The 17295-nt window shown below is 42.7% G+C and overlaps 1 protein-coding gene across 1 annotated transcript in view; it reads right to left on the bottom strand.

Annotated features, from left to right (window-relative positions):
- Positions 1-1129: 1129 nt before the first annotated feature.
- Positions 1130-17295, bottom strand: part of HRH1 (histamine receptor H1) — an 89121-nt gene continuing 72955 nt past the window's right edge. Inside the window, exon 2 of the mRNA XM_036267238.1 lies at positions 1130-2805. Within this exon, the coding sequence (XP_036123131.1) occupies positions 1308-2732 (1425 nt within the window). The 5' untranslated portion in view covers positions 2733-2805 and the 3' untranslated portion in view covers positions 1130-1307. The remainder of the gene's footprint in view (positions 2806-17295) is intronic.

The following is a 17295-nucleotide window of genomic DNA, read 5'->3' as shown; positions in this document are numbered from 1 at the left end:
TCTCATTTTAACATCATGCAAACATGAACACAAGACACAAAATACCAGCTTATACAGGCACTCCATTTGCTACACTTATTACAGTTTAGCATCAAGTTTTAAAATTTAAGTCACCATTAGACTGCAACATAAACACCAAGTAAAGCTCTGTGTTTCCACGCCTTTGCTAGTTTTTACTTGCGATGTGACAATTAAAAAAAGCATGAACACTTTTGGACAAATACAGCAGAACTCACAGATAAATAGCACACTGTCCCTTCAAAGTATCACTTTCAATGGCCACTGACATACTCTACACCAGCTGTTCCTGTTCACAACATATTCTTTTAAGAATTGCTACCACTCTCAGGAATAATTTTTGCTTTTTGGAGAAAACGTGTTATAATGAGCTGGAACCCCCTAGGGCTTTCCTTCTAGCTCTCTCCCATAACTAGCTATGTGATCTTGGGCACCTTATTTCACTTCGCTGCACCTCAATTTGTTTCTCATTATACCCCCTCCTGTTGTGGGGTGTGATGGGGCTCAAATGAGATAAATCTGGCATAGCACTCAAGAAATACGGCTTTCTTCCCCTATTACCTTTAAAATTTCTTTAAATGTGAAACCATTAAAATTTTTCTTTTCTCTTTCTTTTGAGGGCAGCTTTTATCATATTTTTAATAGCTAAAAGAAATCTGGGGTTGAAAACAATTGGTGTGCAAGTTGTATAATTTCCTATCAACTCTGAGACATGCGTGAGAAATACTAAGGCAGAATGTCCAAGGCAGTTCAGACATTGGTTCTGGAGAAAGCTGTAAAAGAGGCCCAGGAGAGATGTTCTGAGAAGGGGCCGTCACAGTGGAATAGCTGTCATGTCTTTCAAGGTGATCCCTGAAAGAGGACAGCATCTATCTGCGTGTATAAGGTCTCTGCACAGTCATATAGCTCCACTCCAGGGAAGCTCTAGAGTTCTAACTCTCCGGTAGAACTCTACCTGTGAATCCCTTCAACTGCCAATCATTTCAAGTCTGGAATCTTGAATTACAATGAGAGTCAGAGGCTCCCACATTTCCCGAGGAGCAGGAGTACGTATCCAGATTCGATTCTCTTGGAAATGTTCTGCTTCGTTCTCAGAGTATATTCTCTGCTGACCACCGCCACCTGCAGTTCTTCCAATAGTGCCTGAGAACTTTGCAAATGACCATGCCCCTAAGACTAGTCTTTTGACTCCAGAAAGCTCAGGTACCTGGCAACTCACAGGCCTTCACCCTCCATTTTCTTCAGGGACATCCTAAGTGTCACTTTGTTGGATTCTCCTGTAGCCTCCCTTAGGAGCGAATGTGCAGAATTTTCTTGAATGTCTTCTTGAAGTTCTCATTGCACAAAGGGTAGATGAGGGGGTTCAGTGTGGAGTTGATGTAGCCTAGCCAGATAGTGAACATGTGTACATGTTCGTTGCAACAGGTGCTACAGAAGGCAATGACCATGAAGAAGATGAAGTAAGGAATCCAGCAAAGGATGAAGGCCGCCATAATAAAACCCAATTGTTTGGCAGCCTTCCGTTCTCGGCTCATGTGCAACCCAGACACATACTGTCTTGAATGTGAGCGGACCCTCTTCCAAGTGAATTTGATATAACTGAGGCCTTTACTAGACTCACTTCTCGGTTTGCCTTTCTCCAATGCTGATTCAGTGGGGGTGTCTGAGTCTGTCGGAGAGAAGGACTGGTTATCACCTAGGGTCTGATCCTCTGACACCTCACAGGCCCCATGCATAATAAGGTCCTGCTCATCCATCTCAAGCTGGCTCTGGCTCTGGTTGATGGCTATGTAGTCCCTGCCACTCCCCTCTGCCTCAGTCTGCGTTTGGACAGTATTAAGTGGGAAGCAGTGAAGTTTGTCCACTTCTTCATCCTCTTCTTGACTGCAGACACCTGGGGATTTCATCTCCTTTGGGTTTTTGGATGGTGACTTCAAGACAGGTCTACCACCAGCAACTTTTGTTTTCCTTTTCAGAATCTCCCAGGGAGACTCCTTCTTTGGTTTCTTGGCCTCCATCTTGGGGTTCTCTGGCTTCAGTTTAATTTCAGAGAATGAAGGGAGGGATCCATTGATGAGCTCCCGATGCTGACAGTGCCTCCGTACAGCCTTGTAGATTTTGGCATAGAACCAGAGCATGAGAAAGGTAGGTAGGTAGAAGTTGATGATGGCAGTCATGATCTTGAACCAGGTGACATTGTAGAAGTCTGTCTCACATTTGTCCTTCTGGTGCCCTGAGCTCTCGGGCATGAAGTGATGCCAGCCGAGAATGGGAATAATCCAGAGGAAGGAGAGAAACCAGGCTCCCAAGATAGTGGCCAATGCTCGGGTCTTGGTACGATACTTCAGGTACTTGAGGGGCTGCTGGACAGAGCGGTAGCGATCAATACACAAGATGAAGACACTGAAAATGGATGCTGTGCTGGCTACATAGTCCATGGAAAGCCAAAAGAGGCAGAGAGGCCAGCCCAGAGACCAGGTGGACATGAAGAGATAGATGATGTTCATAGGCATGACAATAGCTCCCACAATCAGGTCTGCCACTGAGAGGCTAATGATGTACAGGTTCCCCACAGTGTGTAGCTTCCGCTCGCTCCACATAGCATACAGGACCAGCAGGTTGAGCCCCACTGTGACCAAGGAGATGGTGCTCAGGACTACTACCAGGGGCATGAGTTGGGGGATGGCCATGGTGGTCTTGTTCCCTTCACACATCTTATCTTCTAAGATGCTGGAGGAATTGGAAAGGTCACTGACTCAAGAGCAATCTCCAGCTATGGCTCACTCCCTGGGAGGAAAGACACAAGGATAAGGGTTAGAGTCATGGTGATCAATAGTCACTTAGTACCATCACATTGATCAAACTTGGATTATATGTGGTCAGGGATACTTCTGGTTACCTACAAACTATACCCCATTCTTCCTTAGTCATTCATTTCTTCCTTTATTTAATAACTATTTATTGAACTCCTGGCATTGTTCTGGGTGTTAGAAATACAGCAGTGAACAAAACAAATATCACTGCCCTCAAGGTGCTTGCATTCTAATGAGGGAGTTGGGCAAAACAAGGTCAAGTTTGTATAAGTCCCATGATGCACATTTTCTGGGCTGCATCATGATTGGTCTAAGCTGAATGTGCTGTTCTAATTCCTCATTGCTGGTGGCTGGTCTAGGGGTGGGCATGAGACACAACTGTGGCCAAGGAAGTAGATGGGAATGCCTCTTGGCAAAGGTGGAGTTCTGGAAAATGCTTCCTCTCTGAAAAATGAGCAAAACAAGAAAAAAGCATTGTTTCCCACTTGCTGCCTTCTTCCTAACAGGAAGTGATGCTTGGGGCTATGGAGGTCATCTTGGGGTTTTTAGGGAAATGCCAGGAAAACCACTGAGACGCCAACCCAGGGAGTCCTGTTAACACTTGAGTTGCAGAACAGAACTTGGAATCTTCTTCCTCCACACTGGTTATTATGGGAAATAATTAAATATCTTCTTTACCTACGTAACTATTGCGGGAGCTTTTACTGGCAACTAAAAGCACCCCTAACTGATATGAGGGAGGTTACAAGGGTACACAAAGTGTGAAATAAGTTGAGCCCATCTCCTTAGATGAATGGTTCTCAAATGGGGAGAGGGTTGTTATTTGAGAAAGCATATTTATTATTATTTTACTTAAAAATTTTTTTATTGATTTTTTTAGAGAGAGAGATAGAAACATGGATGTGAGAGAGAAACATCATCAGCAGCCTCCTGCATGCCCCCTACTGGGGATTAAGCCTGCAACCCAAGCATGTGCCCTGACCTGTAATCTAACCGGAACCTCTCAGTGCATGGGACAATCTCAATCCACTGAGCCACAGGGGCTGGCTATTTTACTGTTATATGTGAAACAAATGGTATCACATAAAACTATGCATTGCTAGTGAGTCTATACTGAAAACAAATAGTATCCTGCTATTGGTAATCCTCAGTTGGGGAGGGAAGTAATGTAGGTATTAAAACTGCCAGACTTTTATATTCATCAAAAAGATATGAGTTTAAAGAAAACTGAGAAATACTAACAGAGATCATAAATCTCTCTCAATCATTTAGGAAAAAACTAGTTTTACATTATGGCAAAGGCAGATAAGTTCCTGAGTACAAGGCCAAATTCATATTTTTTGAAGGTAAAGACCATGATCCCAAGGCATTTGGTCCTTGTGGAAGAAACCTGTTGAGTTACTTTGTTGGAAAAGCACCCCTTGGGTGGCACTGATTTTGCCTCAGCTCTGCCACTAATTATCTGAATTATCTAAATTATCCCATGTTCTTCTCAAGCTCTGAATAGCCAGTCGGAGCAACCCTCCAGCTTCTCTGAGGGTGCCTCCTCTGGCTTCTTCAACGGCATCACCTTCCCCTCCAGTGACCCAGTCCTGCCCTCTGCTCCTGTTACTCTACGAGGCCTTTTCCATTCACCCCATCCATCTCAGCCATCACCTCCATGTGGACAACCCCCAAATCTATAGCTTCAGCCTGTATCTTTCTCTACTCCTACATCCCACACCCAATCAATGTATTGGAGCTTCATCTTCAGCCCTGACCAAACTGAAACCCCTGGGAATTGTCCACAGTCACTTCAGGAAGGAGGAAAGAAGGTTAAGGCAGTATCATCTCAAAGATTTTACTTTTTATTGTTTTGACTGGAAGGAAGCAGGAAGCGGTTCCCTAAAACACTGCCATAACTTTACATTCCATGGCAGCCCTGACCTTCCCCTCCTACAGAAGTGACACATTTCTCTTTTCCTCACTGCCTAGAGGAAATTTCTCTTTCGACTCATTGCATGCAGAGGGGGATCAATATTTTCTTCATTGTGCATAAACTATCATTCCGTAATTATATTTGACAGAAAATTGTTTCTCCATAAAAATCTATATATTTTTCCTTTTTGATCAAAAAAGAAAAGGTGGCTCTGGCCAGTTTGGCTCAGCGGTTAGAGCGTCAGCCTGCGGTCCAGAGAGACCCGGGTTCGGTTCCCGCTAAGGGCGTGTACCTCGGTTGCAGTTTGTCCCCGGCCCTGGTTGGGTTGTGTGGGGGGCAGCCACTCGATGTGTCCCTTTATTTTATTTTATTTTTTTTATCCTCACCCGAGGACATGTGCCCTGACCAGGAACTGGTGACCTCCCGGGGCATGGGTCAACACTCAACCACTAAACCACAACGGCTGGGTGATAATAGTCTTCTAATATCAGTTCTCCTCTTCTTAGGAATAGACTTCTGCTTTTAGCTGAGTACATAGTTGCCTGCAACAGAGACTACATTTTCTAGGCTCCTTTGTAGCTGGGGATTACCTTCTGACTAACTTCCAAAGAAATGGAAATTAAAATGTGGTTTGCAACTTTCTAAAAGCAGCCTTAAAGGGAGGATGTGTTCTTTTCGTTGGCCCTTCTTTCTTCCAGCTAGCTGTAATGTTGACAAGATGAACACAGCTTAAGCAGCCAACTTGGGACCATGAGGAAGAGCCACAAATGAGAAAGGTAAAGTTGTAATTTGGAAAAAGTTGAGGTCTCTGATGATAACGGGGCTGCCCTACCAGCCAGGACTTTTCACTTCTGGGTTAGCTTGGGTTTTCTATCCCACACAGCCAACAGAATCCTAACTGATACACTGCCCCTGACTTCAATAACTTTGTCAATTAGCTTGAAAAGAATGACAAAAGATAAATCATATCAGAATTATATTAAAAGTTCTAGAATTCAACTGGGAGAAGTGTGATGACTGAGATAAGATCAAAGCAGGTGGCAGGACAGAGGAGGAAGAAATAGCCTCTCCCAAAGTTGAGTATTATGTCAAGAAGGACATCAGAGAAGGGGTGATGTGTGAGCTGGTCTTTGAAGGATGAGTAGAAGTTCACCAGGAAAAAGGAAGAGGACTTTAAGGCTGAGTAAAAGAGAGAATAAAAGTAGAGTTGAGTTCAATGAATTAGGAGGGAATTGTTGTAAGTGACTGGAGTGTAGGATGATGAGTCTGGAAAGACATGTTGGGGCCAAAGGGGAAGGAAGCTCTTCTATACCTCTCTGTCTTTGCCTGTGCTGTTTCCCCTACCTGGAGCATCCTTATGCCTTGAAGCTTTTTGTTCCTCTCTTTCTGTGTATCCACCACTTCTAACACTACTCTTTATATCACCTACGTTATCCTTCTTTCTTTAGCTGATTCTCTCGAACTAAAAAGGGAGCAACTCTAGGGCATGGACTGTGTCCATTACTTCTGTTTCTGAAGTGTGACACCCATGACCATCAAGGGGATGTCCCCTCCTTGATGGCAGGGACCACAACTTTTCACTTACTGTCATTATCCTGTGCCGGCACCAGGCTGGCACATGATAGCAACTCAAGAGGTTTCCTGGACGAATTATGAGGAAATGAGACACAAAAGGATAAAGAAGACACAGGGAGAAGGACCTAAGTGCAGAAAGTGTGGGCATATTTTTCACGAGGATGTTTACACCAACCACAACAACAAAAAAATCTGAGATAAGACGTATCCTATTGGTGAATATTGATACCTTTCAGCTATCTTTCCTATTTTTTCCTGGAAACTTGATTGTTAGAAATTTCTTTCATGGTAATCCAAAACACGAACAAGGATTTATGCATAAAGATGCTCACTGAAACATTATTTATGATAGGAAATAATCTAACATTGGGAAACTAAATATATTATGGAATAGCTACAGGATAGAATATCATGCAATGGTTGTTAATCACATTTGTGGAGCCCCAGTAATGATATGGGAAAATGCTTATGATGATATTAAATTTACAACAGACATTGTACAGACACATTTACCTAACAGGGTTAGAGCAAGGGTAAATCCCTGTTTTATTGTGTTAACACTGGTTTCCTCTGGGTAGTGGATGAGGTTTATTATCTTTAGTATTTCCCAAGATTTCAACAATGAGAACGTCTTGGTCTTATAATAGGGAAAATAAGAACTAACTGCATTCATTAAAAACAAAGATTTATTCCATTGGATAAATCTTTAAAAAAGAAATGCCTTCCACATTCTTAGCACATCTTTTGTTTTCTTTAGTAAAAAGTGAGAGTTTGGGATTCCTTTCCTGATAAATTCTAAACTGCCTAATCCACCACTTCCCATTCAAAATGCTCTACCCTCTGCCACATTTGCATTGGTTGGTCATTCTGGTCAAGTAAGTCAGAACATTAATTTCTTTGCTCTAATTCTGAGAAAAAGGCATCATGCATAAGCATGCCCCAAATACTGCATATTCTCATCGAGTCTGGTCAGAGCATAATTTCCACAAAACACTCAGGATTGTCAATGTCACTGGCTGTGGTGCAGAGAGCAGACTGCAAATGTCAAAATCCCATTATGAGCCCAGTGCTGCAGGATTTTGACTTAGAATCTAGGACAGTGCTGGGTTAAGAGTTATCCTCTGGACAAGATGCAGGAGGTCTATGACCTTGTGGATAGGCAGTGTGGCCCCAAAGGGCTTTTCTGGGGGTGGAGGCACACATTCAAAGGTTGATAGCATCGGGAAGGAAAAGTTACTACAGGGAACTGTGTGGAGCAAGCAGGAGTGGTGGAGACTGGGGCAACCTGGAGAGTACAACCTCTGTCTGAAGAGTACAGCTGCGACTCAGATACCACCAACTGCTATGAGCCCGGATCTGCCTTTTTTTTTTTAATCCTCACCCGAGGACATTTTTTCATTTTTCTGTTCAGATAGAGCGGGAGGGAGAGAGAGGAACAGAGAGAGAGAGAGAAACAGCAACGTGAAAGGTACACATCGAGTGGTTGTCACCCGCATGACCCAACCAGGGCTGGGGACAAACTACAACCGAGGTACGTGCCCTTAGCGGGAACTGAACCCGGGTCTCTCTGTACCGCAGGCCAACGTTCTAACCTCTGAGCCAAAATGGCCAGGGCTAATCTGCCTATTTTTAAAATGAAAAATAAGAGCTAGATTTCCACATGAAATCTTAGTTTTAAAATGTTATCAGTTATTCAGTTATTTCATTTATTTTCATGAACACTTGAACACAGGTCAAGACAGAACAAATTTTGGGGACATGACCTGTGAGCCCAGAGTTGGAAATGTCAAGCTAGTTTACCGGAGATCCAGAATGCTGAATATGATATAATGATCTGCTCAGCTCACAACAAGCTTCCTTCTCTGAGAACCATCATCCACCCAGGGGTAGGCCCTGGCAGCCAGAGTTATACCAAGTAACTCCCACCCCTGGGCACGTGTGATTGGACCTTGAGATTGTCATCTGACCCAAAATCGGTCAACTGGTCCAATTCTCTCTTTTGAAAAACTGGAATTGGGATTGTATGCAGTCAAGACAGTCTGTTGGTCTCATGAACTGGAGTGATGGGGAAGTGGGGGCTTAGGCTGCTAGGGGAGGCATTGCTCTCATCTCCTGGCATGCTGAAGTGAGGGAGGGGTAGAAGGCGGCAGCAGACAAATGCAATGATTGTGTGCTGGAATAAGTGATATCTATGTACGCAAAGATGAATTTAGACCTTTACCTTACACCATACACAAAAATTAACTCAAAATTGATGACAGTCCTCAATGCAAGAGATAAACCTCTTAAACTCTTAGAAGAACTCATAGGAGAAAAGTTTTGTGACCTTGAGTTAGGCAAAGATTTCCTAGATACAATACTGAAGACACAATAAATAAAGAAACAAATTGCTGAATTGTTCAAACTTAAAACATTTGTGCTTCAAAAGGCACCCGGAAAAAAGGAGAAAATTACAGAATGGCTGTATTTTTATCATATACCTGACATACATCTGAGCTATCCAGAATATATAAAGAATTCTTCCAATTCAATAATAAGAAGACAAACAGCCCAATTTAAAAATGGACACCAGATTTGAATAGACATTTCACCAAAGAAGATACAGGAATGGCTTATAAACTCATTAAAATATGCTCAACATCATTACTTAGCAGGGAAATGCAAATCAAACCGCAATGAGATACCACTTCATACCCATTAGGATGGCTATAATTTAAAAAGACTGAGTGTCAAAGAGGATGTGGAGAAAGTAGAACCCTCACATACTGTTGGATGGGAATATAAAATGGCACAACCACTGTGAAAAAGTCTGGCAGTTTCTCAAGCAGTTAAACATACTAAGCATATGACCCAGCAATTTCATACCTACATATATACCCAAGAGAAAGAAAAACACATTCACACAAAAATTTCAATGTAAATGTTCACAGCATTATTCATACCAAGCTAAAAAGTGGAAACAACCCAAATGTTTATCAGTTAGTAAGTGGATAATCAAAATATGATATATCCATGCAATGAAAGATTATTTGTCAACAAAAAGGAACAAAATACGGATACATGCTATAACATGGATGAACTCTAAAAATATCATGCTAAGAGAAAAAAGTCAGAGACAAAAGGCAACACATTGTATGATTCTAATGATAAGAAATGTACAGAATAGGCAAATCCATTGAGATAAAAAGAGAGAGAGAGAGAAAGAGACATTAAAGTGAGAGGGACACATTGATTGGTTGCCTCCTGCATGACCCCAACCAGGACCGGGGATGAACCACAACTAAGGTATGTGCCCTTGGCTAGAATCAAACCTGTGACTCTGGTCTGCGGGCCGACACTCTAGCCGTTGAGCCAAACCGGCCAGGGCCATATCTCTGTTCTTAAAATCTGTTTATGTAAATCAGTTGCTCCCCCAAATACCTACCAGGCACCAGTGGTTTTTTGTTTTGTTTTGTGTGTGTGTGTTTTTTTTAAAGAAATAAAGAAGTATTAGGCAATTATGGATGAAACTAAGGGTGAGTCCTAAAGAACCACTTTAATTGAGCTACAAATTTGACTCTGGGTTTCCTAAAAGGCACAGCAAAGAAGGAAATAAGATTAAATACAAGATTCCAGTATTATTCAAATGAAAGCAAACTAATGGTTTCACAGAAGGACAACTTTAGCTGGTACTAAGTTTTTGATTACCTACCTGTACCTCGTGGTTTCTTATAAAGGGGGCACAATGATTTCTGACTTAATCATCAGGAGCAGAAGTATGGAAATGGCTTAGCTACATCAACTCTTTTCTCCTGTACCTCTGTGATCTCTCATTTTTATAATCTGGCTTAAGTGTTTGGAAGGTTGAGTTTGATAGTCTGCTCTTCTCATCCCCCATTCATGGTGTGACAGGTTGGGATTTTAAAAATTAGGCACAGGAAAAGGAAGCTGAAGGATAATTATCACTAAGTGGCAAACAAAACAAGCATATAAAACCCAACTCTGTTATCTCTACCATCTGGCCTTAAAAAGCAATGCATAAAAAAAAAAAAATCTCAAAAACTTTCTATGTGCCAACATTGGGCTGGGAAGTCTTCCATGTTGACTCATTTGATTCCCAGAGTGCTGCTGACCTCACATTTAAGAAATTACTTTTGCCCCCATTTTAAAGATGTAGAAACAGGGGCTATTGGAGTTTATAGGCCTTGGTGCCCTGCACTAAGATCCAAGAGTGACTGAGGATCAAGTTTCATTTAAAGGCCCAACTGACACCACCTTCTAAGACATTTGAATGAGCTTCAGACCTCCTGCCCTTCATCCACCCTCCATTTCCCTATAGCAAGAAAAAGAGGAAAGTCAATAAACATTTATTTTTATTATTATTTTTTATCCTCACCCGAGGACATTTTTTGCATTTATCTTCAGGTACAGTGGGAGGAAGAGAGAGAGAGAAACATCGATGTGAGAGAGACACATCGACTGGTTGCCACCCACACAACCCCACTGGGGCCGGGGACAAACTGCAACCAAGGTACATGCCCTTAGCAGGAACTGAACTCGAGACTCTCTGGTCAACAGGCCAAGGCTCTAACCGCTGAGCAAAACTGGCCAGGGCTCAATAAACATTAAAAAGAATGATTTCATGGAATTGGAAATATGAATATCCATGCTAACCTTAGACAAGAACACAGTGAACACCAGGCCCAGCACACACATCATATTATTTCACGACACAATGAATAATGTTTTCTTTTTGTTCCAAATCCCTGGAGATTAAGCCTTGAGGAAGGTACTTTTAAAGACCAAAGTTATCCAGGCTGTTCTCTTCTTGAAAAAAAAAAAAAAAGGATATTGAAGTAAAAAAAAGAGCTGGCAGAAGAGAAATGAAAGGTAAATGTAATGTCTTCAAGAGAGAGCTCCAAGGTAATTAGAAGTGTCTTTAAGGTCTCTGTTTCCTTCCCTCAAGTGACTCAATGCAGCAGCCACCCAAACTGCATATCTGGGCTCCTCTGCGCCACCTGCTGGTCAGGCCCTTTTGCTGGTTTTGGGGCCAGACTTGTCTACACAGGAGTATGTATGTACAGGGGCACAGGTGAGTGTGAATCAGTCTGGCTACCAGTTCCATTATGATATTCATTGGATGATTGCTTCATACATCCGTTCACCCATCTAAAAGATCTTTATTAAACAAGCAAGCACAGATGTTATGATGTGTAAAGAACAGACACAATCCCTGCCCTCATGGAGCTTATAGCATACACTGGTGGCTCTCAACCTTGGCTGCCTGGAGAGCTTTTAAAACATACTGTTATATCTCCTTCAGAGAAGAGGGAGTAAAAGTACAAATAAAAACCCTGGGCGTTATATGTAAACAAACCTAAGGTGACTCTGAAATATGGAGAGGCAAAGGCAGCCCGACTAGGAACCCTGGGACTCAAAGAATGACACAGTGATTAGGTCCCTGGATTTTTGTAAGGCCACATATATCTGAGACCCTCAGCGGGAGAAGCTGGCTATTCAGAAACTCTGTTCCCATGGGCACAGACAAAAATAAAAGCCTCCCCCCCCCAGCCCCCCGCCTGCTGTGTCTAGCCAAAGGATGAGGAAAGGGGTAGCCTAGCAGAAAGAAAACTTTCAGGCAATAACTGCTCTATTGCAGCCAAACACTACAGAAAACACTGGAGCCGCATTCCCATCCTAGCCAGCAAAGGCCAAGTGGGGAGCCAATATCCATCCTTGTCAGGCTGCAACAAGGTGACCCAACACCCCTGCTGGGATGTCCCTACTGTCCCTAGTAGGAAGCTGGACTTTTATCCCCGTCAGATGGAGACAAGCACTGCTCCCCACGCCCCATAGTGTCAATGGAGGCCACATGGGTAGCAGTAAGGAGGCACATCTTACAGCCAGGGATTTATCCCTGGAAGCCTAGTGAGGAGCAAGAACAGCCCCTCACACCACAGAAGCCGAGTGGGGGAACCTGGACTTCTACTCCCACTTGGAAGTGATGAGGCAGTTCAGAAAGAGAGTGAACACACTTGAAACAAATGGAAAAATAGAAAGTCTCAGCAAGGACACAGAAGGTGAAAAGAGGAACCAAATGGAAAGTTTAGAACTGAAAAGTCTTACAACTGAAATGGTTGGGCACCACAGCAAGACGTAGAAACAGTAAAGAATCAGTGATCTAGAAGACAGAACAATAGAAACTAGACAGAACAATAGAAATTACTCAGTCTGAACATCAGAGGGAAAATAGAATGAACAAAAAAGAATAGAGACCCAGGAACCTGTGCGACTATAATAAAAGATCTAATATTCATGTAATCATCTTAGAAGAAGATGAGAAAGAGTGGGGATGTAAAGGTACTTGGAGAAATAAGAGCTGAAAACTTCCTAAATGTGGAAGAGAAATATATCTACAATATCAAGAAGCTGAGTGAACCTCAAATAGCACCTCCCAAACCCACACCAAGACACACAACAATCGCACTGGCCTGTTTGACTCAGCGGTTAGAGCTTTGGCCTGCAGTCTGGAGAGACCCGGGTTCAGTTCCCGCTAAGGGCACGTACCTCGGTTGCAGTTTGTCCATGGCCCTGGTTGGGTCGTGTGGGTGGCAACCAATCAATGTGTCCCTTTCACATCGATGTTTCTCTCTCTCTCTCTCCCACTCTATCTGAACAAAATGTCGAAAAATGTCCTTGGGTGAGGATTTAAAAAAAAAAAAAGACACACAACAATCAAACTTCTGAAAAACAAAGACAAAGAAAAAAATCTTTAAAGCAGCCAGAGAAAAACAATACCTTCCCATGATGATAATGACAACAGATTTCTCATCAGAAGACTTGGAGATGAGAAGGGAGTGACACAGCATTTTTCATATGCTGAAAGAAAAGAACTGTCAACCCAGAATCGTACCCTCAGTGCAAATACCCTTAAGAAATGAAGGGAAATCAACCCATTCTCAGACGAATAACTTGTACAGGCCTAGCATGCTGAACACTACAAAATGCTAATGAAAGAAATAAAAGATCTAAGTAAATGGAGGGATACAAGGTGTTCATGGACTAGGAAACTCAGCATAGAAAAATGTCAATTCTCTCTAATTTGGTGTACAGATTTAATGCAAGTGCTATCCAAATCTCAGCAAGATCTCTGATAGATATGGACACGACTATTCTAAAATGTATATGAAAACACAAAGAAACTAGAATAGCTGAAATGATTTTGAGAAAGAAGAATAAAATGGGAGAACTCAGTCTACCTAATTCCAAGACTTATATAGTTACAGGAATTAAGACTGTGGTATTGGTGGAGGGGTAGACACAGACCAATGGAACAGAATTTAGAACCAAGACATAGACCCACACAAACATGCCCAAAAGATTTTGACCAAGGTGCACAATCAAATTAATTGAGGAAAGGGCTTCTCCACAAATGGTACTGGAGCAGCTGGATATCCATAGGCCCAAAACTGAACTTCAACCAAAACCTCGTACCTCGGACTTCCGGTCAAGATGGCACGTAGGTAAACATGGTGTCACCTTCCCCCACAAACACATCAAAATTACAACTAAACTACAGCACAACCATCATTCAGAACCGCTTGAAATCAAGCTGAATAGAAGTCCTACAACTATGAAATTAAAGAAGCAGCCATACCTAGACTGGTAGGAGGGAGGAGGTGCAGATGGGCTGGTCCCACACACATGTGTGGCAGATAAAAATCAGGAGGGACACCTTGGCTGGGAAGGTCCTCCCTGAGGAATGAGGGGTGCCTGTCCCACACCAGGAAAAGAAGTTTCCATCACTTCTGGCTGTAAAAACCAACAGGAACTGAGGCAGAGGGAGGCTGCGGCTGCTGGGCCCCAGGCAATTACTCTTAAACAGGGCCCACCATGGACTTACTCAGACTTGCTCCCTTTAAGCTAGGAGGGGAGGCGGCTTGAGGTGCGCCGGCGATGTACAGGGAAGAACTGAGCTGTCTGGCCTAGGGATGAGGGCTGGAGAGGTGGCTTTCTCCTACACAGACTGCTGGTGGAGGCTGACATTCCTTTGGTGAGCCCTTCCCTGGTGCGGCAGACAGGTGCCATATCTGGGACTCCAGCAACCTGGCTCACACTGTTTGCCCCGCCCTGGTGACTCCCTGAGGCCCCGCCCCACCCAACTTTCAGGCCCACCCAAGCTGTTGCTAGTTGCTTAACCATAGGATTGGCCTGTCTTGGATCCTGCTTCAGGTTTTCCTAAATTCTTTCAAACAAGCAGCGTCTGGTCTCAGATAGCCCCATACCTCTCATTAAGTAATACACAGAAACAAACACAGGGAGGCAGCCAAAATGAGGAGACAATGAAACAGGTCCCAAATAAAAGAACAGAACAAAACCCCAAGAAAAGAACTAAGCGAAATGGAGATAAGCAACCTAACAGATGCTGAGTTCAAAATACTGCTTATAAGGATGCTCAGTGAACTTAGTGAGAACCTCAGTGAACTTAGTGAGGGCCTCAAGAGCATAAAAAAGACCAGTCAGAAATGATGGATGCACAGTCAGAAATGAAGGAGGCATTAACTGAAATAAAGAATAATTTGCACAGATTCAATAGTAGAGTACATAAATCCAAGAAGCAAACCATCGATTTGGAATATAAGGAAGCAAAAAACGCCCAATCAGAACAGCAAAAAAGAAAAAAGAATCCAAAAATATGAGGATAGTGTAAGGAGCCTCTGGGACAACTTCAAGCATACCAACATTCGCATCTTGGGGGTGCCAGAAGGAGAAGAGAGAGAACAAGAAATTGAAAACCTGTTTGAAACAATAATGGCAGAAAACTTTCCTAACTTGGTGAAGGAAACAGACATACAAGTCCAGGAAGCACAGAGAGTCCCAAATAGGATGAACCCCAAGAGGCCCACACAAAGACACATCATCATCAAAATGCAAAAGGTTCAAGACAAAGAGAGAATCTTAAAAGCAGCAAGAGAAAGGCAGCTAGTTACCTACAAGGGGGTTCCCATTAGGCTGTCAGATGATTTCTCAAAAGAAACTTTGCAGGCCAGAAGGGAGTGGCAAGAAATATTCAGAGTGATGAAAAGCAAGAACCTACAACCAAGATTACTCTATCCTGCAAAGCTGTCATTTAGAATCGATGGTCATATAAAGAGTTTCCCAGACAAGAAAAAGTTAAAGGAGTTCATCACCACCAAACCGTTATTATATGAAATGATGAAGGGTCTTTTTGAAGAAAAAGATAAAATATATGAACAAACAAAACGGCAATGAATACATATCTATCGGCAATGGAATATACAAACAAAATGAATAAGCAGAACAGTAACATTCTCATAGATAGAGAACATTTTGTTGGTTGCCAGATGGGAGGGGGGTTGGGGGAATGGGTGAAAAAGGTGAAGGGATTAAGAAGCACAAATTCATTGCTAGACTGAGAAACCTCAAAGGGAAAGGAGTTGGGGGGTGGGAAGAAATAAACCAAAGAACTTATATGCATAACCAATGGACACAGACAATAGTGTGGGAAAAGGCAGGAGGGGTGTGGGAGTGGGGAGGAGGGGGTCAATGGGGGAAAAATGGGGAACATCTGTAATATATTCAACAATAAAGATTTTTTTAAAAAAGAAGATGGGAAGAAAAGAGGAAGAAAGAGAGGAAGACAGGAAGGAAGAAACGGGAGGAAGAAAGTATTAATAAACTTCTATTCATTCTACAAAACCCATCTTAAAAGTTCTTTCCTGTTTGAAGCTGTCCTGTAACCTTTAGCCACATCTAAGCATTCCTTCCTCTGTGCTCCTACAGTATTGTTTCCATGTCTTTATTAAGTCATTTAATGTTCTGTATTCTACTGAATGAATGAATACATTTTGGTATCCTTCCCTTAAACGTTATATATAGCCAGAGGCAATACGATATTCACCTATAATTCTAACCTTGGTTGTCCTTTGGAATCACATGAGGAGCTTTAAAAAAATACTAATTTCAACTTTTTTTTTTTTTTTTATCCTCACCAGAGGACATTTTTCCATTTTTTTGTTTAGGTAGAGTGGGAGGGAGAGAGAGGAACAGAGAGAGAGAGAGAGAAAGAAACATCGATGTGAAAGGGACATATCGAGTAGCTGCCACCCGCACAACCGACCAGGGCCAGGGACAAACTGCAACCGAGGTACGCGCCCTTAGCGGGAACCGAACCCACGTCTCTCTGGACCTCAGGCCGATACTCTAACCGCTGAGCCAAACCGGCCAGGGCCCAACTTATTTTTTAACCTCATCTTCTGATAAACCACTTTCTCTAAATAGACATAATTCTGATTTAATTGATCTGGAATGTGGTCTGGGTCTCAAGATTTTTAAAAGCTCTCCAGATGCTGCCAACACTGTGAACCACTGTCCTAATCCAAAGCTGAGTGGTAGGAGGAGCTCAATAGATGATTAATGAGTGAATGGATGAATTCTGCCTTTAACACATCACAGTCCTGACCCAACAAGAACATTTTCAGGGTTTCATGTTATGCTAATTCATTAATGTATTTCAGAACTATTAATGAAGCAATAATGTGGTACCAAGTATTATGCTGGGCCCAGCTGCTGAAGATGAAAACATGAGTAAGACTTCCACTTCTCCTGGCTTGTTCCATGTGCAATAGGGAGAGCTGGGGCTGTGTCCCTCTTCATTCAAGAACTTCTGTGCTGCCCTGGCCGGTTTGGCTCAGCGGTTGGAGCATTGGCCTATGGACCAGAGAGTCCCAGGTTCAGTTCCTGCCAATCCCAACAACAATCATCTTCCTGTGACTGACTGCAAACCTGACTTTGGGCTGCTTTCTTTGGCAAATGTAAGAGAAAGAATGTTCCTGGAGGTGTTATCTCAAAAAATTAAAAACTGAACTTCCATTTGACCCAGTGATCCCACTTCTATGAATATACCCTAAGAAGCCTGAAACACCAATCAGAAAGAACATATGTACCCCCATATGTAGCAGCACTATTTAC

This window comes from Molossus molossus, unplaced genomic scaffold (genome assembly GCF_014108415.1).
Source record: "Molossus molossus isolate mMolMol1 unplaced genomic scaffold, mMolMol1.p scaffold_m16_p_18, whole genome shotgun sequence".
Taxonomy (NCBI): Eukaryota; Metazoa; Chordata; class Mammalia; order Chiroptera; family Molossidae; genus Molossus; species Molossus molossus.
Note: the sequence above shows the minus strand (reverse complement) of the source record. Positions and strands in the feature narration are given on the sequence as shown.